Genomic DNA, 23,045 nt, shown 5'->3' on the forward strand with positions numbered 1-23,045 from the left:
CTCCAGTACTTTGGCCACCTCATGAGAAGAGTTGACTCATTGGAAAAGACTCTGATGCTGGGAGGGATTGGGGGCAGGAGGAGAAGGGAACGACAGAGGATGAGATGGCTGATGGCATCACCGACTTGATGGATATGAGTTGGAATGAACTCCGGAAGTTGGTGATGGACAGGGAGGCCTGGCATGCTGCAATTCATGGGGTCGCAAAGACTCGGACACGACTGAGTGACTGAACTGAACTGAACTGTGGTACTGTTATAAGTAAAGATGTACAGATCAATGGAATAAAATTGAAAGTCAAGAAATGATCATTTATGGTCAATTGATTTTTTAAAAAGGATTAAGACTATTCAATAGGGAAAGAATGATCTCTTTAATACAGGGCTTCACTGGTGGCTCAGTGGATGAAAATCCACCTGCCAGTGAAGAAGACAGGGGTTCATTCCCCAATCCTGGAAGATCCCACATGCTGTGGAGCAACTAAACCCACACAGCACAGCCAAAAATAAATAAGTAAAATTATGTTTTTAAAAAAGAAACTAAAGTAAAATAAAAAATAAATGGTACAGGAAGAACGTTGCTTTGTGGAACTTTCTGGAATTTTTTTCCCAAATATTTTCCTTCCCAGTTGGTTGTATATTTGGATACGAGCCCGTGGATATGGAGGACTGGCTGTACAATGAAAGTCAGGTCACATTTCTGGAAGTGCTGAGCCCGAAAGGAATCATAGTTACTCTAAGGATGTTAGTGGAAGGGCATTCACTCACCACATGGGAGAAATATGTCAAATGTGGGCAGTTTAAGGGAACTTGTAAGAGTAGGTTAGGAGTTAGAATAGATATTACAGGAATATCCCATGCCAACAGAGAAAAGTGGACAGATAGCATGAATGTACAAGTTTTGCAGTCCTTGATGTTGATAACTGCATCTGATACTTATCCTCAAAGGTAACAGGCTACTGCATCAGTGTGAGTGGTAAGTGCTTAGTAAATATCTTGAAATGCATGACATTGTGGCCAAAATAAAAAATTAAGCAAGAGAAGCCTTAAAAAAAATATATCTCTTTCCTTTTGTTAGCAAACACAATGTTTATGACCCAGGGAAAGTTAAAAAGTACATTTTACTGCTCACATAGAAATTAAAGGAACTTTTTTGAAAAGAGCATTATTATTGAACTATAGGTGTTTCAAAAAGAGAAATTATTTAAATATAATGGAATTCCAAGCATTTCTTTTGTTCCATACAGACTAATTATATAGCAACATGCAATGAGTCCAAAGTTCTGCAAATTTTGAAGATGTCCATTTTCTGCTCGATGACTATAAATAACATTCAGCTATAAACTGCTGAAATAATTAGCCTAGCACTATAAGAAGCATCTGGATAGCATATAACTACAAGTCATAAGTGTAATAAAGAACACTGAACCCCTACCTGTGTTGTAATGTTTAGTGCAGTATCGTAAATCTTTCTCTTCTTTCAACAGAAACTGGGGTAAAGTGAGTCCTTCTGCCACTTGTACAGGTGCCTCATCTTGCCATTCAAATATGAGATCATTCATTGTGTACCCAACTAGACAAAACATAGTAAAAATATTTAGAATGTAACAGGGCATTCAAAGATGAGAAATTGTAACAAATCACTTGTAGATTTCCCATAGCATGAGAAGACCAAATAATGTCATCTTAACTCTATTGACTGAACTATGCATTGCACAATTTCAGGCTATGAAGTCTATTCGTATGAAATGTGTATCAAATAACATAAGAAAATGTAGTAAGCTAATAAGTATAGCATATACATCCTTTCCTTAGGATAGGCAGATACTGCATTCACTCAATGATTCATTTTGGTTCCAATACACTAGGTCTCCCTCACCGTTTCTCAAAGTATTCAGGGCCGTTTCAAACAAAAGCTGAAATTGTCACTGGTTAGGAAATGATATGAACCATAACATCCAGGGAGGGAATGTACAGTGCTTTCTTGGTTTAATCATTAACTGCTTTCGCTTATCACATCTGCTTCTCTGTCCCGAGTCCCAAAGTAGACAAATGGTATTTTAAATAGAAATGTTTGCTATCCAGTGTACAAAAAAATACACAAGTTTGTGGAGAGATTAAACTCTTGTACATGCACTGAGTCAATTAAGAACAGAATTAAATAATGTATTTTGTAGTAAGCCGGCCCATTTTAGTAAATTAAAATGTCCTCTGTCTGTAGAAATAAAAGAAAATGAAAGCGAAGTCACTCAGTTGTGTCCAGCTCTTTGCGATCCCATGGACTGTAGCCCACCAGGCTTCTCTGTCCATGGAATTTTCCAGGCAAGAGTACTAGAGTGGGTTGCCATTTCCTTCTCCAAGGGATCTTCCTGACCCAGGGATCAAAGGGATCGAACCCAGGTCTCCTGCAGTGCAGGCAGATTCTTTAGCAACTGAGCCACCAGGGAAGCCCTCTGTCTATAGTAGTGGTATCTTTTTCTTCCCTGTGAGTGAGAAGCTGTTGAAATGTACACGTGAAGGCTGTTGCAGAGAAGGAGTCAATGTGAAATGTAACCTGTTGAGGAAGACGATTGCCAGCATTCATGACAGCCCTGGAGGTAGGCCTCTGAGCTAAGTCAGTAAGTTCAGTTCAGTCACTTAGTCGTGTCCAACTCTTCGCAACACCATGAACTGGAGCATGCCAGGCTTTCCTGTACATCACCAACTCCCAGAGCATGCTCAAACTCATGTCCATTGGTCGGTGATGCCATCCAACTATCTCATCCTCTGTCATCCCCTTAGCCTCCTGCCTTCAATCTTTCCCAGCATCAGGATCTTTTTCAATGAGTAAGTTCTTCCCATCATCTGGCCAAAGTATTGGAGCTTCAGCTTCAGCTTCAGCATCAGTCCTTCCAAAGAATATTCATGACTGATTTCCTTTAGGATTGACTGGTTTGATCTCCTTGAAGTACAAGGGACTCTCATGAGTCTTCTCCAACACCACAGTTCAAAAGCATCAGTTCTTCAGTGCTCAGCTTTCTTTATAGTCCAACTGTCAAATCCATACATGACTACTGGAAAAAACATAGCTTTGCACAGATGGACCTTTGTTGGCAAAGTAATGTCTCTGCTTTTTAATATGCTGTCTAGGTTGGTCATAGCTTTTCTTCCAAGGAGTGTCTTTTAATTTCATGACTGCAGCCACCATCTGCAGCGATTTTGGAGCCCAAAAAATTCTCCAAGCCAGGCTTCAAATTATGTGGACCGTGAACCTCCAGATGTTCAAGCTGGATTTAGAAAAGGCAGAGGAACTATGACTTGACTCGACTTGACTATGAGGGCTATTCCATTTCTTCTAAGGGATCTCGCTGCAGTCGTAGATATTATGCTCATCTGAGTTAAATTCGTCCATTCCAGTCCATTTTAGTTCACTGATTCCTAAAATGTCGATGTTCATTCTTGCCATCTCCTATTTGACTACTTCCAATTTACCTTGATTCACAGACCTAACATTCCAAGTTCCTATGCAATATTGTTCTTTACAGCATCAGACTTTACTTCCATCACCAGTCACATCAACAGCTGGGTGTTGTTTTTGCTTTGGCTCTGTCTCTTCATTCTTTCTGGAGTTATTTCTCCACTCTTCTCCAGTAGCATATTGGGCACCTACTGACCTGGAAGTTCATCTTTCAGTGTCCTATCTTTTTGCATTTTCATACTCTTCATGGGGTTTTCAAGGCAAAAATACTGAAGTGGTTTACCATTCCCTTCTCGAACTAAGTCAAGGGGTCAGAAAAAGGAAGCAAAATCTCTAGGTGAATGAAAACAACAAACACGAGAAACTCCCAAATTCTCTGCTAGTTAATGTTGTAGACAGGAGGCTGTGTGTGTGATAATAGTAGAAATAGCTGGTGATGGTGGCAACTGGAGCCTGACACCTACCCCACTCACTTGACCTGTGTGCACCCCTCACAGCATCCACTTCACTGGACATGGGGAAGGTGGTACCAAGGGCGTCTGTGGTGAGAGAGTCTGCGTAGACTGTCTGGGATCCTACTATCAAACTTTCAGCAGCAGCTGCTGCCATGTGATAGCTTATTATGGAGCAAGTGTGATTTGGTAGAGGTTGTCAAGTCCTCCAGATTGAAGGGGACATACATGAATTCTGGTTCCCGAACACATATGAGAACCTGTAGGACTGTCTTCCAGATGATTGGACTTAGCACAGCAAAGACTCGCTTACACTGGGATATATTTCATTGAATCCTGCAATGAATGATTTGGTGGATAATAATAGAAGGCTTTCAATTTTATTTGTAAGTCTTTTGATATAGCCATTGTAAATATCATTTCACCTAGAGAGAAAATAGATGCATATTTCTCAAGGATCAAGAATTAGCAAAATATGCCCTGATTCTTATCTATTTCTAGGTAAACGGGTACTTTATTCTTTCACACATGCAATCCCTAAGGACAAAATATGTGAGACATTTCTCAACTCAGATAAACGGAGAAATGAACTGAAACCTGGTTTTGTTTTTTACATTCTAAATTTTTCCTAGAGTCTTCTGTGAAAAGAAGGTAGCTCTCTGAAATTCCCTCAAAGAGAAGCTTTAGTTAGTCTCTGATGCAGTTTATAGGCAACATACATAACTTGCTCTTATAACAATCATCCTCACTAGGTAACTTAATGCTTGGGTATATCCTAACCATGGGGCTTTCCAGGTGGCACAGTGGTAAAGAATCCACCTGTCAATAAAGGAGACACAAGAGACTTGATTTCGATCCTTGGGTCAGGAAGATCCCCTGGAGAAGGAAATGGCAACCTGCTCTAGTATTCTTGCCTGGGAAATTCCATGGACAGAGAAGCCTGATGGGCTACAGTCCATGGGGTCACAGAGTCAGACAGGACTGAGCACACACACACTCTCCACATACCCTAATCAGAGTATGCTATTCCCTTAAACTATTTAAGTTTGAAATCAGAAGAAAAATAGTGAGATGGCAAGTTTGGGGAGGTAATACTTTTATTGAGTAATTTACTGGGTGTTCAAGGAAAATAACTGGTAATTTTGCCTCAATAAGCCTTCAAACGTAACTTTTAAAAGATCAATACTTTTCCACACAGTTCTCAGTGTTTTAGCATCCTTATGTTTTTGGCTGTTAGAACTTTATACAATTCTTGGAATTGCCAAGGTGAACAGACTGGCTAATGAGTTCAAGGCTGTGAGTTGAATTGCCTTGTATCATAGTGAGTTTCACAAGAAGGAATACTTTATTGAGGGAACAAAGACATTAACCCTACATTCAGCCAACAATCTCATAGGGGATTTGCAGGGAAGCATGTAAACAAATGACTCAGTGAAACCAAACACTTGTTTCTTCAACAAGTATTTATTGGGCACTGACAATATGTAAAAGCATCCTAGTGGGGATGCCGAGCATTATAACCAGGTACAAAGTAAGTGTCATGGGTGAGGTACAATGTGCTATGTGCATTCAGAAGAGGGATCTATGATATCCACGTAAACCTCATTTGAGTTGGACCTTGAAGAAAAGCAAGACCTGTATACAAAGAACATGAGAGAAAGTGAGACACTCATGCAAAGGAAAGAGTATGATTGGTTGAAAGAAACCACAAACTTCCAAGGTTTATAATAGGAATATCAATAGAGCCAGTTTGCATGAAGAAGCATATGGAATGAAAAGATGAATTAATGTAAGATCATATAAAATTTAATCTCAAGGTTGAAAGTTTGATTTTTTTAAAAAAATTCCCTATGGGTAATGGTAACCAATTGGAATCTTTTGAGCAGGGGAGTGACGTGACAAAAACCGTGCTTTAGAAACATTACTTTAGTAGAATCTTTTCATGGGATGTACAAGATCCAAACCGCTTTCATAATCGTAAGACATTATCTGTCTTCTTCATTGTCTTGACATTTGCCCAGATGATAAAAAAAATAAATAAATAAGCAAAACTCCTAGTGTTTAGCATAGTTAAAAACAGTGGCACCAAATTGTGCTAGTGGTTACTGTATTCTTTGTGGCCACATCTTGCATTATAAACATTACCACTTTTATTTAAGGATGCCCTAAATCCTAGATAAAAACAGTAACAATCACCATCTCATTAAATTTTTACCTCTATGTCAATGTCCTTTTACTATTCTGTGTATCAAAATGGAAAGTATGGATAAAACACTTCAGCTGCACACTCTAAACATAATGGTTGTTTTAAGGAAAAGCACTGGTGTGACTGATTTGCAAGTAAGTTGGCTGGTTTTGCTTGAAATCCTATTTTTACTTGAAAAAATAAATGACTGGCAAACTGTGGTTATTAACTTAGAGGGATGGGTGGGGAGGGAGGTGGGAAGAAGGCTCAACAGGGAGGGGACATAGGTACACCTACGGCGATTCATGTTGATGTTTGGCAGAAACCAACACAATATTGTAAAGCAATTATCCTTCAATTAAAAATAAATAAATTTAATTATTAAAAGCTGTGGTTATTACAATTAGGTACATGACCAAACATTTTCTTGAAAATAAAAGAAGTGAGTGAACCTCTCACGTTGAGGGAAACAGACACTATTTGTTGTCAATGGTAGATTTTGAGCTTTTTATTCAACATTAGACTTTTGGTAAAATTGTTTTTCCATCCCCTAAAACATTTTTTTTGATGAGCTCAATGGTGATATTAACAAATGTGACTTTTCAATATTGTATAATGTTATGTGTTAATGTTTGGAATATCTGAATAACTCATTAGGCCACTGTTTTCCAAATGAGCAAGGCATAATTTTAAAAATCATGCATATGGTAATGTTACTCTTTCCATACATCTGTAAAATAGATAGCAAATGGGAATTTGCTGTATGCCTCAGGAAACTCAAACAGAGGCTCTATATCAACATAGAGGCGTGGAGTGGGGATGGAGATGGGAAGAAGGTTAAAAAGGGAGGCGACATATGTATACCTATGGCTGATTCATGTTGAGGTTTGACAGAAAACAACGAAATTTTGTAAAGCAATTATCCTTCAATAAAAAATAAATAAATAAATCATGCATAGATAAGAGATCCATTTAATATTCAAGATGGACAAACAGATTTTAATTTACAAGAGTCTGAAGAGTTCATTACACGTGTATAGCAAAATGATTCATACCACTTTGAAAAATATATATGTATTTTTTCAGATTATTTTGCTGAATTTTACTGTACACTTGAAACTAATACAATGTTGTAAATCAGCTACACTTCAACAAAATGAATTCATTGCAGTGGTTTCCAATTTCACATTGCAACCAACCTTTAAGAAACTACCACCTCTAGAAACTAAGACTTTCCCCCATATTACAGAACTTTCTTCTTTTTAAAGGTTGAATAGTACCCCATTGTTATGTATATACTACATTTTCTTTATCCATTCATCTGTCAATGGATATGTAAGTTGTCTCCACATCTTGACTACTGTGAACAGTGCTGCAATGAACACAACAATACTAGTATTTTTTCAAGATCCTGATTTTAACTTTTATAATAAATGTCCAGAAGTTAGATTACTGGATCATATGATAGTCTTATTTTTCATTGTTGCAACCCATGGATGAAGCTTGAAGATATTGTGTCAAGTGAAATAAGCCAGTCAGAGAAAGGCAAATAGGGCATGATTTCACATATATGCGGTATCTTAAATTATCATATTCATAGAATCAAAGAATGGAATGGTGATCGCCAGGGGCTGAGGAACTGAGAAATGAGAAAAATCAACAAGCATAAAGTTTTAGTCAAACAAGATGAATAAGCTCTAGACAACTGCTGTACGGCATTGTACTTACAGTCAACAATAATGTACATTTTAAAAATCTGTTAAAAAGGGAGATCTCATGCAAAGTGTTCTAAACACAATATAATACATTTTTAAAAGGTATATTTGCATTCTTGAGAAGGTAAAGAAAAAACTCACATTCTTCCTCAATGTTTCTTCAGGAAGTCAGAGGTGATATTTTAGTAGACCATTTTGTCAAAATAGGGGGAAAATATAGAGATAAGGGAAAATAAGTTATAGAACTTTTCAGTTTCAAGTCTAAGTCACTGACACACAGCTATGCCTCAGTTCTTTGCCGACATAGAATGTGAGTAGAGTAGGCTTCTCTGACCATCTTATAAAATACTTTTCTTCAGTAAGTCTTTCCTGCTTATTTTTTCCATTGAACTTCTTTCTACCTGACAGTCATGTCTGACTCTTTGTGACCCCATGGACTCCATGGAATTCTCCAGGCTAGAATCCTGGAGAGGGTAGCCTTTCCCTTCTCCAGGGTATCTTCCCAACCCTGGGATCAAACCAAGGTCTCCCACATTGCAGGTGGACTCTACCAACTGAGCCATCAGGGAAGCTCTGACATGGTAGACAGTCACCAACTTTTTATTTGGTTTGTTTCCTATCTAACTTCCTAGAATTTAAACTTTGTAGAAGCAGAGATTATTCTGTTTTCATCACCAGCATGTTTTTCCAGTACCTAAAATAGTATGTAGCATATACCAGGAACTTGAATATATATATATATTCACTGACATATATACACTATCATAAGTAAAAAGAAGAAGAGCTCAGCTAGGTGCTTGGTGATGACCTAGAGGGGGTGGGACAGGGAGGTGATGGGGAGAAAGGCTCAAGAGGGAGGGGATATATGTAAATATATTTATATATGCACTATGGCTGACTTGCATTGTTGTAAGGCAGAAATCAACACAACACTGTAAAGCAATTATTCTCCAATTAAAAATTTTAAAAAATAGAAAAGGGTTAATTACTGTTACAGAAGGGTTTCCCTGGTGGTTCAGTGGTAAAGAATCTGTCTGCCAATGCAGGAGATGCCAGGTCAATCCCTGGGTCAGGAAGATCCCCTAGAGAAGGAAATGGCAACCCACTCCAGTGTTCTTGCTTGGGAAATCCTCTAGACAGAGGAGTCTGGTGGGCTGCAGTCCATTGGGTAGCAAAGGGTCAGATACAACTTGGCAGCTAAACAGCAACAACTGTTATAGAGACAGAAAGACTGATCAAAGGAACCAAAGATAAAGTTTAGAAAGATATCTAAGCATGTATAAACACTGAAAAGTTCTGCCACTTGCCTACAGCACTGTAAGAGGTAGGGGGTGTAAAGCATCAAGTGCAATATAGCCATGTGAATGTCTATGGGTTGGGCTAAGGCACAGGTGTAATCTTGAGAGATTCAGAAAAGCTGGAGCCTGAACTTCTTGAGTGGTACCTCTGGGGCTAGTCAAGAGTGGGCAATGCCAGAAAAATGCCCAATGTTCAGCTTTTGGTGGTTTATTGATACCCATAAGGAGAAGCAGAAGCATGGCAGTAATAGTCTGATAGATTTGGGTTCAAGACTCCCGTAGACCCAAGTCATGAAAGCTATCAAATCATGAAAAGATATGGAAGAAACTTAAATGCTTGTTACTAAGTGGAAGAAGTCAATCAATCTGAAAAGGTTACATGCTATATAATTCCAACTCCATGACATTCTAGAAAGGGTAAAACTATGGAGGTAGTGAAAAGCTCAGTGGTAACCAGGGCCCTGGGGCAAGGAAGGAGTGAATAGGCAGAACAACGAGGATATTTAGGGCAATGAAACTATTCTGTGTGTGTGTGTGCACACTCAGTCAGTCATGTCCGATTCTTTGTAACCCCATGGACTATAACATGCCAGACTCCTCTGTCCTTGGTATTTTCCAGGCAAGAATACTGGAGTGGGTTTCCTATTCTACACAATACTATAGTGCCATTTCCTATTCTATACAATACTATAACGGAATACAAGTCATTACATACTTGTCAAAACTCAGAGAATACACACCATCAAGAGTGAACCCTAGTGCAGGTCCATGGATTGTAATAAGTGCATCTCTCTGGTGTGGGGTGTTGACACGGAGGATGTACTTATGTGTGGAGTCAGAGATGTATGCAAGAAATTGTTGATTTTTGTTCAATTTTGTCATGAACCTAAAACTGCTCTTAAAAAGTCTGTAGTTGTTAAATTGTTCATTTTTATATGAACACCAAGTGACTGAACTATAATTCTGTGTGTGACAAAGCTGATGTTGAGCCAAAAATTGTATTTCCTCAAGGCATAACGTGTTGTTCTATTTACTGTTTTCATCAGCTAAATTTTTTTTAAAAAATTTGAACATTTGAAGAGTTACTGTATAAATCAGCTCATATATTCTGCAATGGTATTAAACTTTCAGTAAATAGGTTCTCCAAATTTTTGCTGAATTTATTCAAAATCAGTTAGAAATGTTTAGTCAAATTATTTTACAAATGCAGCACTAAAATTTTAGATTCTGAAGCTTTTTAGCAAACGGGAGTTATAGATATGATGCTTATAAACAGTAACACATTGAGATTAATCCCTATAACAGAAAGAGAGAAACACTGAGGTCTCAAATATTGCACAATATTTATTTTTTATTTATGTCATAAATCTATTTTGGAACATCTTATGTGAAGATTATATTGATGGACTGTTTGTTTTTAACTGGATAATTTATATTGAAAGTCAATGGAATTCAGAAGGCATATTTTCCAGCAAGTAAATCAGGTGGAGAATTTGAAAAGATTCCTAAATAAAAGTGACTAATATGACTGAGTTTTGTCCTGTAAAAAAATTTTTTTATAAAAGTTACTCATTGAAGAAAAAGGCAGTATCTGTAAAAATATATGGGTTGAACTAGTTAGCTATTAATATTTCAATACAAAGAAATTAAGTTCTGAAATTATCAAATACTTAAGCCATCTCAACTATATAGAGATTATTTTCTCAGTAAGACCATTATAGTCTATACAGGAGGGTCCACCAACAGCATCAACAATTACAAATTTAGTACAAAAATTGCAGCTTTAAAGATGGCTCTAAATTATTTTGATTTGCTTTTATATACTTTGTATATTTCTTTAGGAAGGATTATATTTTATACATTAGAACTATAGTCTTCCACTAATATAAAAAACATCAGTTAATAGATATTACAAAGATACAGTAATTTAAATACTTGTAGTGCCCTTCATTTATCTTCATAAGCCTCCCCATTTTGATGATAAATTATAGGGTCACCCTGATGATAAGGAGAAAGATCGAGACCAAGCTGGATGTAATCCAGCTTGAAATCTCCTGTTCTTAACAAACAGCTGGAATTTTAAAAACTAAAGGAAGAAAATGCTCACATTTGGCAGGTGCTGGCAGTCTTTGGCCGGAAGAGATGTTACTCCATTAAATTTTATTGACCTGATATATTTGACTGCCATGTCAAAATGTATTTAACTAAAACATTGTAATTCATAATGTGTGCATTTCATTTGAATAATTTTACTATAAAACAGACTGTTACCTATGGTTTTAAGTTCTTAGCCTTGTTAAATTATTTTCACTAAAATTCCCTCTTACAAATAACCTATCATGATTATTCTGGGCTTCCCAGGTGGCGCTAGTGATATAGAATCCACTTGCCAGTGCAGGAGACTTAAGAGATATATGTTCAATCCCTGGGTTGGGAAGATCCCCTGGAGGAGGGCATGGCAACCCACACCAATTATTCTTGTCTGGAGAATCCCATAGACAGAGGAGCCTGGCAGGCTACAGTCCATGAGGTCACAGAATCAGACACTACTGAAGCAACTTAGCATGCACAACCATTATTCTACTAGTATTTTGATTACATTTGTCTTTGAAGACCTAAAATACTTTATCATAGATCATCTGTGTAAACTTTCTCCCTTTCTCTCTTAGGACAATGTTGGAAATAAAATTCCTGACTCCTAATCTGTCTTCTCAAATGACAATCACTCTGATAACTTTGTACACATTTTTCAAAACTTCACAAACTTCACAAAATTATCACACCATGTTTTAAAGTTCTTATGAGAAATCTCAACTGAAGTCAGAAAAGGACCTAATTTTGATCCCATTTTAATGAGAAAAAGGTGTATAATTGGTTCTGGCCTGGGAGAGGCATGGAGGGCTCTTTGGAAAAACACTGTGTCTGCCTAGTGTTAGAGATTCAAATCTGCTCAAATTTATGAATTGATTAGTTTATTCACAGACCCAAATAATTCAAACAGACTCTGAGCCAATATCAGTTTTGCAACACTTAAAGTTTGTGTAGTTGGAGAAAGAAATGGCAACCTACTTCAGCATTCTTGCCTGGAGAATCCCAGGGACAGAGGAGTGGGCTGCCGTCTATGGGGTCACACAGAGTCAGACACGACTGAGCAACTTAGCAGCAGCAAAGGTTGTGTAAGGTTTGAGTAAAGAATCGGAAGGCACTACAAACCTTTGATTGGACCAAAGTTTTCCTGATGCCTGATATGTCAGTATAACTAATCATTCACAAGAACCAAAAGCTAGGTTAACCTTAGAGAAGGAAGTCTTACATGATATTAGCAAGAGAATCCATTTCAGAATCTTAGTTCCAGAAGCATTTGAAGAGTGTCATTACAAAATAGCAGAAAATTTTAACACGGCTAGAATAAAATTAAAAATTTTTAGTTCAACTTCTCTTCAAGGTGAAATATTATAAAATGTCTCTCACTACAATACATTCATTGAAGTACACAAGACAATATAACTAGCATTATGGTAATAAATGGATGTCAAATGTTGAAATTCACATTCAATACATAGAACAACAAAAATGAAATAATAGAATTATTATTTTACAATTTTCCATATAAACAAACTACATTTTCCCTCTCAGGTCTCTTGGAATTTATATATTTTTTTCTATTCTTAATCTTTTTACTTATTTTTAGAACTTTAAACATTGCTGAGTGAAGCAAAAGATAGCTGATGTTTTATTTGAAATAAAAGCCTATATGTGAAAAAAATTTCTATCTAAAATGAAACTGGAGGACATAAAATAAAGAATCTCAGGCATGTATCCTCAGAAAGGAACTTAAGAACTGAGAGACTGATTTTCTGCAAAAGTCTGATTTACAGAGATGGAGACTTACCTCCTGACCAACAAACATCCACCAAGAATGTCTCCCCATCCCCAAGACAATGAACTTCCTGCTTGGACTCTGGCTGGACTTGTCCCTCTTTGCACTCCTTGCCCATAAATAGAATTCCAAGAACAGAACCCTCTATGGACGTGCTTGGAACTTGCTACAGTGTGGATTTCTCAAATTGCATTTCCTCTGCTATTCCCAATAAACTCAATTTCTGGTCATTTGAGCTTGCTTTTATTTACTTCTTTACTTAGGTCAACATCTCTAACATCAAATATACCTAAGATGAAAGTGACATTCATGCAGAAAAGTATCTGAATAACAGGAAGAGAATGACTTTATTCTTTTTCTCCTCAGATAAATGATGCAGTAAAATCAGCACTGACTCATAAAAGATAGATTTATAGGAGCCATAAATACAGTTGTGAGAACTTGCAATAATAAAATTTCAACTAAATTAGTATGTTTACAAATGGGATGCACTTTTGATGGACTCATCATACCAAGAGGTGTTGAGGGCTTTGCTACTTAAAGTTGCATGTGTCTTAAATTGCTCATCACAAATGAACCAGAAGTTTAAAGCTTTACTCAGTGGGCAATATCTCTATATTATTTTAGATAATTAATATTTGTTATTTAACAAAATTTTTTGTTAAATTATTCAGTTTTATTGCAATCCATGCTACCAGAGTATTTTTGTGCTTTAAGTCACTAGTTGCTAGCTGAATGCTGATTATTTCCGGTAAACGTGAAAAACTAATTTTAAGAATTGAGGATTTTTGCATCCAGAGGATTATATCGTGGCTATATGCTAGTGGAGATGAGAGAAACAGTGATCATTACAGGCTGAGAAGGAAGGTTTAATCACCAATGAGAATGTCAGCTACTTCCAGAGCAATTTTTAGAAGACTGACCCGGCCTGTGAGTGTCCAGAAGTCTCCAGTGGAGGCGTGGGTCGACAGTGGACTGCCGCAGGGTCAGGAGCGCTGAATACAACAGTGCCTGCACAAGTCCTTTTGAATGAGGTCGCCATTATCTTTATTACCCCTACCAGTTTGGTTTCAGGTCAAACAACAGGGAGGGAACACAACCCTGCCCATCAACAGAAAATTGGATTAAAGTTTTACTGAGCATGGCCCTGCCCATCAAAACAAGATCCAGTTTCCCCCACAGTCGATCTCTCCCATTAAGAAGCTTCCATAACCCTCTCGTGGGCTTCCCTGGTGGCTCAGAGGTTAAAGCCTCTGCCTGCAATACGGGAGACCTGAGTTCAATCCCTGGGTCAGGAAGATCCCCTGGAGAAGGAAACAGCAACCCACTCCAGTATTCTTACATGGAGAATCCCATGGACAGAGGAGCCTGGTGGGCTACAGTCCACGGAGTCGCAAAGAGTCGGACACGACTGACTGAAAGTGAAAGTGAAGTTGCTCAGTCGTGTCTGACTCTTTGCGACCCCATGGACTGTAGCCCACCAGGCTCCTCCATCCATGGGAGTCCATGGGATTCTCCAGGCAAGAATACTGGAGTGGGTTGCCATTTCCTTCTCCAGGGGATCTTCCTGACCCAGGGATTGAACCCAGGTCTCCCACATTGCAGGCAGACACATTAACCTCTGAGCCACCAGGGAAGCCCAGGATATTACCCATAAGAGGGCAGACAGAATGAAAACCACAGTCACAGAAAACTAGTCAAATTAATCACATGGACCACAACCTTGTCTAACTCAATGAAGCTATGAGCCATGCTGTGTAGGGCTACCCAAGACGGATGGGTCATGGTGGAGACTTCTGACAAAATGTGGTCACTGGAGAAGGGAATGGCAAACCACTTTCGTATTCTTGTCTTGAGAACCCCATGAAGAGTATGAAAAGGCAAAAAGATATGACACTGAAAGATGAACTCCCTAAAGTTAATAGGTGCCCAATATGCTACTGGAGAAGAGTGGAGAAATAACTCCAAAAAGAATGAAGAGGCTGAGCCAAAGCAAAAACAGCACCCAAATGTGGAAGTGACTGGTGATGGAAGGGAAGTAAAGTCTGATGCTGTAAAGAAAAATATTGAACAGGAACCTGGAAAGTTAGGTTCATGAATTAAGGTAAACTGGAAGTGGTCAAATAGGAGATGCCAAAAGGGAACATTAGACATTTTAGGAATCAGTGAGCTAAAATGAACTGGAATGGGTGAATTTAATTCAGATGACTATTATATCCACTACGGTCAGCAAGAATCCTTTCAAAGAAACGGAGTAGCACTCATAGTCAACAAAAGTCCAAAATGCAGTACTTGGGTGAAATATAAAAAATGACAGAATAATCTCTGTTCGTTTCCAAGGAAAACCATTCAATATCACAGTAATCCAAGTCCATGCCACAACCACTAATGCCGAAGAAGGTGAAGTTGAATGGTTCTATGAAGACCTACAAGACCTCCCAGAACTAACACCAAAAAAAGACATCCTTTTCATCAGAGGGGACTAGAATGCAAAAGTAGGAAGTCAAGAGATACCTGAAGAAACAGGCAAGTTTGAGGTAGGAGTACAAAATGAAGCAGGACAAAAGCTAACAGAGTTTTGCCAAGAGAACACACTGGTCATAGCAAACACCTTCTTCCAACAACACAAGAGATGACTCTACACATAGATGTCACCAGATGGTCAAATTTGAAATCAGATTGATTATATTCTTTGCAGCCAAAGATGGAGAAGCTCTATACAGTCAGCGAAAACACAGCTGGGAGCTGACTGTGGCTCAGATCATGAACTTCTTATTGCCAAATCAGGACTTAAATTGAAGAAAGTAGGGGAAACCACTAGACCATTCAGGTATGACCTAAATCAAACCCCTTATGATCATACAGTGGAAGTGACAAATAGATTCAAAGGATTAGATCTGATAGACAGAGTGCCTGAAGAACTATGGACAGAGGTTCGTGACATTGTACAGGAGGCAGTGATCAAGAACATCCCCAAGAAAAATAAATGCAAAAAGGCAAAATGGTTGTCTGAGGATGCCTTACAAATGGCTGAGAAAAGAAGAGAAGCTAAAGGCAAGGGAGAAAAGGAAAGGTATACCCATCTGAATACAGAGTTCTAAAGAATATCAAAGACAGATAAGAAAGCCTTCCTCAGTGATCAGTGCAAAGAAATAGAGGAAAACAATAGAATGGGAAAGACTAGAGATCTCTTCAAGAAAATTAGAGATACCAAGGGAATATTTCAAGCAAAGATGGGCACAATAAAGGACAGAAATGGTATGGACTTAACAGAAGCAGAGGTGCTTAAGAAGAGGTGGCAAGAATACACAGAAGAACTATACAAAAAAGATCTTCATGACCCAGATAACCACAATGGTGTGATCACTCACCTAGAGCCAGACATCTTGGAATGCAAAGTCCAGTGGGCCTTAGGAAGCATCACTATGAACAAAGCTAGTAGAGGTGATGGAATTCCAGTTGAGCTATTTCAAATCCTCAAAGATGATGCTGTGAAAGTGCTGCACTCAATATGCCAGCAAATTTGGAAAACTCATCAGTGGCCACAGGACTGGAAAAGGTCAGTTTTCATTCCAATCCCAAGAAAGGCAATGCCAAAGAATGTTCAAACTACCACACAATTGCATTCATCTCAAATACTAGCCAAGTAATGCTCAAAATTCTCCATGCCAGGCTTCAAGAGCACGTTAACCAAGAACTTCCAGATGTTCAAGCTGGATTTAGAAAAGGCAGAGGAATCAGAGCTCAAATGGCCAACATCTTTTGGATCATAGAAAAAGCAAGAGAGTTCCAGAAAAACACCTACTTCTGCTTTATTGATTATGCCACAGCCTTTAACTGTGTGGATCACAATAAACTGTGGAAAATTCCTAAAGAGATGGGAATACCAGGCCACCTGACCTGCCTTCTGAGAAATCTGTATGCAGGTCAAGAAGCAACAGTTTGAATTGGACATGAAATTACAGACTGGGTCCAGATTGGTAAGGTTTAGGTTTAGTCACTAAGCCGTGTCCGACTCTTGCGACACCGTGTAGCCTGCCAGGCTCCTCTGTCTATGGGATTCTCCAGGCAAGAAAACTGGAGTGGGTTGCCATTTCCTTCTCCAGGTTATCTTCCTGACCTGGTAATTGAACCCAGGTCTCCTGCATTGCCGGCAGATTTTCCAAATTGGTGAAGAAGTATGTTAAGGCTATATATTGTCACCCTGCTTATTTAACTTATATGCAGAGTACATCATGTGAAATGCCAGGCAAGATGAAGCACAATTGAAATCAAGTTTTCAGGGAGAAATGTCAATAACCTCAGATACACAGATGACACCATGTTTATGGCAGAAAGCAAAGAATAACTAAAGACCCTCTTGATGAAAGTGAAAGGAGTGGAAAAAGCTGGCTTAAAACTCAACATTCAAAAAACTAAGATCATAACATCTGGTCCCATCACTTTATGGCAAATAGATGGGGAAACAATGGAAACACTGACAGACTTTATTTTCTTGGGCTGCAAAATCACTGCAGACGGTGACGGCAGCCATGAAATGAAAAGATTCTTGCTCCTTGAAAGAAAATCTATGACCAACCTAGACAGCATATTAAAAAGCAGAGACACTACTTTGCCAACAAAGGTCCATCTAGTCAAAGCTATGGTTTTTCCAGTAGTCAGGTATGGATGTGAGAGTTGGAGCATAAATCAAGATTTGATGCTTTTGAACTGTGCTGTTGGAAAAGACTCATGAGAGTCCCTTGCACTGCAAGGAGATCAAACAGTCAATCCTAAAGGAAAGCAGTCCTGAAAACTCATTGGAAGGACTGATGCTGAAGCTCAAGCTCCAATACTTTGGCTACCTGATGCAAAGAGCCAATTCACTGGAAAAGACCCTGATGCTGGTAAGATTAAGGGCAGGAGGAGAAGGGGACAACAGAGGATGAGATGGTTTGATGGCATCACCAACTCGATGGACATGAGTTTGAGCAAGCTCCAGGAAGTGGTGATGGACAGGGAAGCCTGGGGTGCTGCAGCCCATGGGGTCACAAAGAGTTGGACATGACTGAGCAACTGAACTGAACTGTGTCCAGACTACTCACATCAGTTCCAAAAGAGTAATTTTGGAAAAATTTATGAAACTGCTGTTAACTTAGGGGAAAAAACTCACTATTCCTAGACAATGCTCTGACTTCTATTGATGGCATGTGTGGCTTCAGTCGTGTCCAACTCTGTGTGATCCTATGGACTGCAGCCCATCAGGCTCCTCTTTCTCCAGGCAAGAATACTAGAGTGAATTGTCATGCCCTCTTCCGGGGGATTTTCCAGGCCCAGGGATCGAATCTGCACCTCTTATCTCTCCTACACTGGCAAGTGGGTTCTTTACTGGGTTTTTTTATTAGCACCACCTGGGAAGCCCCTATTGATGGCATATTTGTACCATATTAATATATAAAGAGCATATTGCAGAAACTGCTCACATTTATGAACTCATTATAATGATTGTATTTATTATTTTAAGTCAAAACTTAAAATAATAAGCAGACCTAAGAACTGGCAATGATATGAGTCCTTACTCCTAATAAGTGCTAACAATTTGATAGTGGGTTTGGCTTTTTATTTTTTTCATTTTGTTCTGTTTTATAGATTTGCATATGGACTCTCTTTCCAGTCTGATGCAGAAAGCAAAGAAATCAACAAATTTCTAGGGACTGGCTACCACAGGTAGGGTATTTCGTGAAAAAGACATAAGCTTACTTGGGACTTAAAAGACTCCAGAAATTTGATTAAGCATTCTATAAATGCCTTAGAGACTTTAAAATCTCCTGGAATGTCAGCAGGATACGTACAACGTGACACAAGCAACCTCTGGCCATAGCTGCCCCAGAGGGAAGTGTGAATTTGTCAGCCACAGGCATTGTCATCACCACTGGTCCTGAGTTTTGACCTCAGCATCGCATTAAAAATGCTTCTAAAGACCATCTCTATATTCACGTAAACTCTTTAATCACATTCTTGTGTTCCATTAAAAAAAAAAAAAAACAGATTATTTTCACCAAACTTTCACTGCATATTTTTTCTTTCTTTCATATTTTCATTTTCTTGTGTTTCAGTTTTGCTTGTTTTCCTCCTGATTTTCATTATAGATCATTTAAGTTATAATTTTTTCATTGTTTTTTTTCTCAATTCCTTTTTGTAGATACACCATGGTTTGTAGATGTGATGTTTTTAATGTTACATGTCAGATTTATGGTCTTGCATATTTGAAAAATGTACAGGATCCTAGAGTTGAGGGAACCTTTGTTGTCATCTAATGCAGTTCACTTATCGTACAGAAGAGAAAACTGAATATCTGGGAAAACACTACATCTACATAGTTTACATAGTTGCTTAATGAAAGACAAAGGCACAATGGATTTTCCTGAATTCGTTCTCTGACATAGGTAGTAGCAATGCATGGCACAGTTTAAGTTATTGAGATTGAACATGGGACAACCTCTGGAGAAGGGATATTCAAGTTTTGAAAAAGCATACTCTGAAAAGATCATTTGGAGTAGGTGGCAAATAGGAGGGCTGGAGGAACTGGGGTTATTGGAGGAATTAAGCAAGAAAGAAAATTGTGACACTCTGAGCTATAAATAGAAAATGGTAGGATCCCAGAAAAATGACATAACACTTTAAATTGAAGGTGATTTTGAATACTCCTTTTATTTTTAATTGATGGATAATTGCTTTGCAATATTGTGTTCGTTTCTGCCATACATCAACATGAACCAGCCATAAGTATACACATGTCCCTTCCCTCTTGAGCCTCCCTCCCATCCCATCCCATCCCTCTAGGTTGATCTTGAGTATTCTAAAAGGATTACTGAAACTCCTACCCATTGGGATGGCTACCAAAAAAATGCAGATAACGACTGTTGGTGAGGACGGGAGTAATTAGAACACTCCAGCACTGCCGGTGAAAATAAAACGGTGCAGCTATAATGAAAAATGGGATGACAGTTCCTTAAAAAATTAAAAATGGTGTTAGCTTATGATTCAGAAATTCTACTTCTGGATATATAGCCAAAAGAATTAAAAGCAAGGTCTTGAAGAGATATTTGTACTCCCATTCCATAGCAGCACTATTTGCAACAGCTAAAAGGTGGAAGTAATTCAAGTATCCACCAACAAATGAATGAATGCATGTATATATCACATGCAAAATGTGGCACACGATGGAATATTACTCACTCTTGAAAATGAAGGAAACTCTCATACATTCCACAACATGGATGAACCATGAGGGTATTATGTTAACTCACAACAAGACAAATACTGTACAATTCACATATATGAAGTATCTAGAGTAATCAAATCCATGGAAACAGAAAATATAATGGTGGTTTCCAGGGGCGGCAAGGAGGAGGAAATATTGAGTTCTTTCATGGGTACAAAGTTTGTCTCACAAGATGAGAAAATTCTGGAGACTGGTTGTATAGCAATGCGATATACTTAACAATACTGAGCTGTACATTTGAAAATGGTTAGGATGGTGAATTTTAAATATGTGTGTGTGCATGCCTGCCTAGGCACTCAGTCATGTCTGACTCTTTGCAACCCACTGAACTAGAGCCCGCCAGACTTCTCTGTCCATGGGATTTCCCAGGCAAGAATACTGGAGTGGGCTGCCATTTCTTCCTCCAGGGAATCTTATCCACCCAGGAATTAAACCCACATCTCCCATGTCTCCTTCATTGGCAGGCAAGTTCTTTACCACTGAGCCATCTTGGAAGTCTTTATGTATGTGTATTTTACCAAATCAAAATTAAAAGTTAAAAAGAAAAGCTCCTGAAAGTTGTAGGCAGAAGAAGAATGAGGACAGCATAGCTTACGGAAGACCTTAGTGGCATCATGGCATGAGTTAAAAGTAGAGCCTGGGTAAGATGATGAGTTAGCCTCAAGGCATTCACTGTGTATAGAGAGGGCATTTGTTCCACAGAGCTAATTGATAATCTCCTTAAAGAGCTCACAGCAAGGAGGGGAGGGTGGGATAAGGTGGGATAAGGGTGGGAAAGGAAGATTAACATATATACACTACCAGAGTGCATCAAGGCTGTATATTGTCACCCTGCTTATGTAACTTATATGCAGAGTACATCATAGAAAATGCCAGGCTGGATGAATCACAAGCTGGAATCAAGATTGCCAGGAGAAACATCAACAACTTAAGATATGCAGATGATACCACCCTAAAGGCAGAAAGCAAAGCAGAACTAAAGAGCCTCTTGATAAAAATGAAAGAGGAGAGTGAAAAATGCTAGCTTAAAACTCAGCATTCAAAAAGCTACGATCATGGCATCCAGTCCCATCACTTCATGGCAAATAGATGGGGAAAAAGTGAAAACAGTGACAGATTTTATCTTGGGGCTCCAAAATCACTGCGGACGGTGACAGCAGCCACGAAATTAAAAGATGCTTGCTACTTGGAAAACAAGCTATGACAAACCTAGACAGCATATTAAAAAAGCAGAAACCTAACTTTGTCAACAAAGATCCATCTAGTCAAAGCTATGGAGAAGGCAATGGCAACTCACTCCTGTACTCTTGCCTGGAAAAATCCCATGGACGGAGGAGCCTGGTAGGCTGCAGTCCATGGGGTCGCTAGGAGTTGGACACGACTGAGCAACTTCACTTTCACTTTTCACTTTAATGCATTGGAGAAGGAAATGGCAACCCACTCCAGTGTTCTTGCCTGGAGAATCCCAGGGATGGGGGAGCCTGGTGGGCTGCCGTCTATGGGGTCGCACAGAGTTGGACACGACTGAAATGACTTAGCAGCAGCAGCAGCAGTCAAAGCTATGGTTTTTCCAGTAGTTATATATGGATGTGAGAGTTGGACTATAAAGAAGACTAAGTGCTGAAGAATTGATGCTTTCAAATTATGGTGTTGGAGAAGACTCTTGAGAGTCCCTTGGACAGCAAGGAGATCAAACCAGTCAATCCTAAAGGAAATCAGTCCTGAATATTCTTAGGAAGGGCTGATGCTGAAGCTGAAGCTCCAATACTTTGGCCACCTGACGTGAAGAACTGATTCATTTGAAAAGACCCTGATGCTGGGAAAGATTGAGGGCAGAGGGAGAAGGAGGCAACAGAGGATGAGATGGTTGGATGGCATCCCTGACTCATGTCCATTGACTGGTTTGAGCATGAGCAAACTCTGGGAAATAGTGAAGGACAAGCAAGCCTGGTGTGCTGCAGTCCATGGGGTCACAAAGAGTCGGACAGGGCTGAAGGACTGAACAACAACGTGTGACACAGGTTGCTGCTGGGAAGCTGCTGTAAAGCAGAGAGAGCTCAGCTCAGTTCTCTGTGATGACCTGAACGGGTGGGACAGGGATGGGTGGAGGGGGAGGTTCAAGAGGGAGGGGGATATATGTACACGTATGGTTGACTCACTTCATTGTACAGCAGAAACTAACACAGTATTGTAAAGCAATTATATGATTCCAATAAAATAAAGAATCCATGGTTTAAATATAATTACAGTGGGCCACCTTAACTGCTCTAGGTAAGACATGCACATGTGATTATCTGTGGTTAAGAGAAAGAAAGAGAACATTATCTTAATTTTCATCATAATTTCTGGGAATAATAAATTACAAACAAAAGAGACAATTTCAAGGAGCTTGGATGTAGTAGCAGGGGTGGAACTCAGTTGCTAAGTCACTTCAGTTGTGTCCGACTCTGTGTGACCCCATAGACGGCAGCCCACCAGGCTCCCCCATCTTTGGGATTCTCCAGGCAAGAACACTGGAGTAGGCTTTCATTTCCTTCTCCGATACATGAAAGTGAAAAGTGAAAGGGAAGTCGCTTAGTTGTGTCTGTCTCTTTGCGACCCCACAGACTGCAGCCCACCAGGCTCCTCCGTCCGTGGGATTTTCCAGGCAAGAGTACTGGAGTGAGGTGCCATCGCCTTCTCTGATAGATATTATTAAGGAAATATAATAGCTATTATTAAGGAAATATAGTGATAGTTATTATTAAGGAAATATAAAAATATAATTGGATAGAGACTGACTTGTGAGAAAAGGT

General features: G+C 39.0%; 1 protein-coding gene across 1 annotated transcript in view; it reads right to left on the reverse strand.

The window, feature by feature from the left end:
- The window catches only part of GLRA3 (glycine receptor, alpha 3), a 95,126-nt gene that overhangs the window by 44,599 nt on the left and 27,482 nt on the right, over positions 1-23,045 (reverse strand). Inside the window, exon 3 of the mRNA XM_010840261.1 lies at positions 1,435-1,572. Within this exon, the coding sequence (XP_010838563.1) occupies positions 1,435-1,572 (138 nt within the window). The remainder of the gene's footprint in view (positions 1-1,434; positions 1,573-23,045) is intronic.

This window comes from Bison bison, unplaced genomic scaffold (assembly GCF_000754665.1).
Source record: "Bison bison bison isolate TAMUID 2011002044 unplaced genomic scaffold, Bison_UMD1.0 scf7180017864143, whole genome shotgun sequence".
NCBI classification, from domain to species: Eukaryota; Metazoa; Chordata; class Mammalia; order Artiodactyla; family Bovidae; genus Bison; species Bison bison.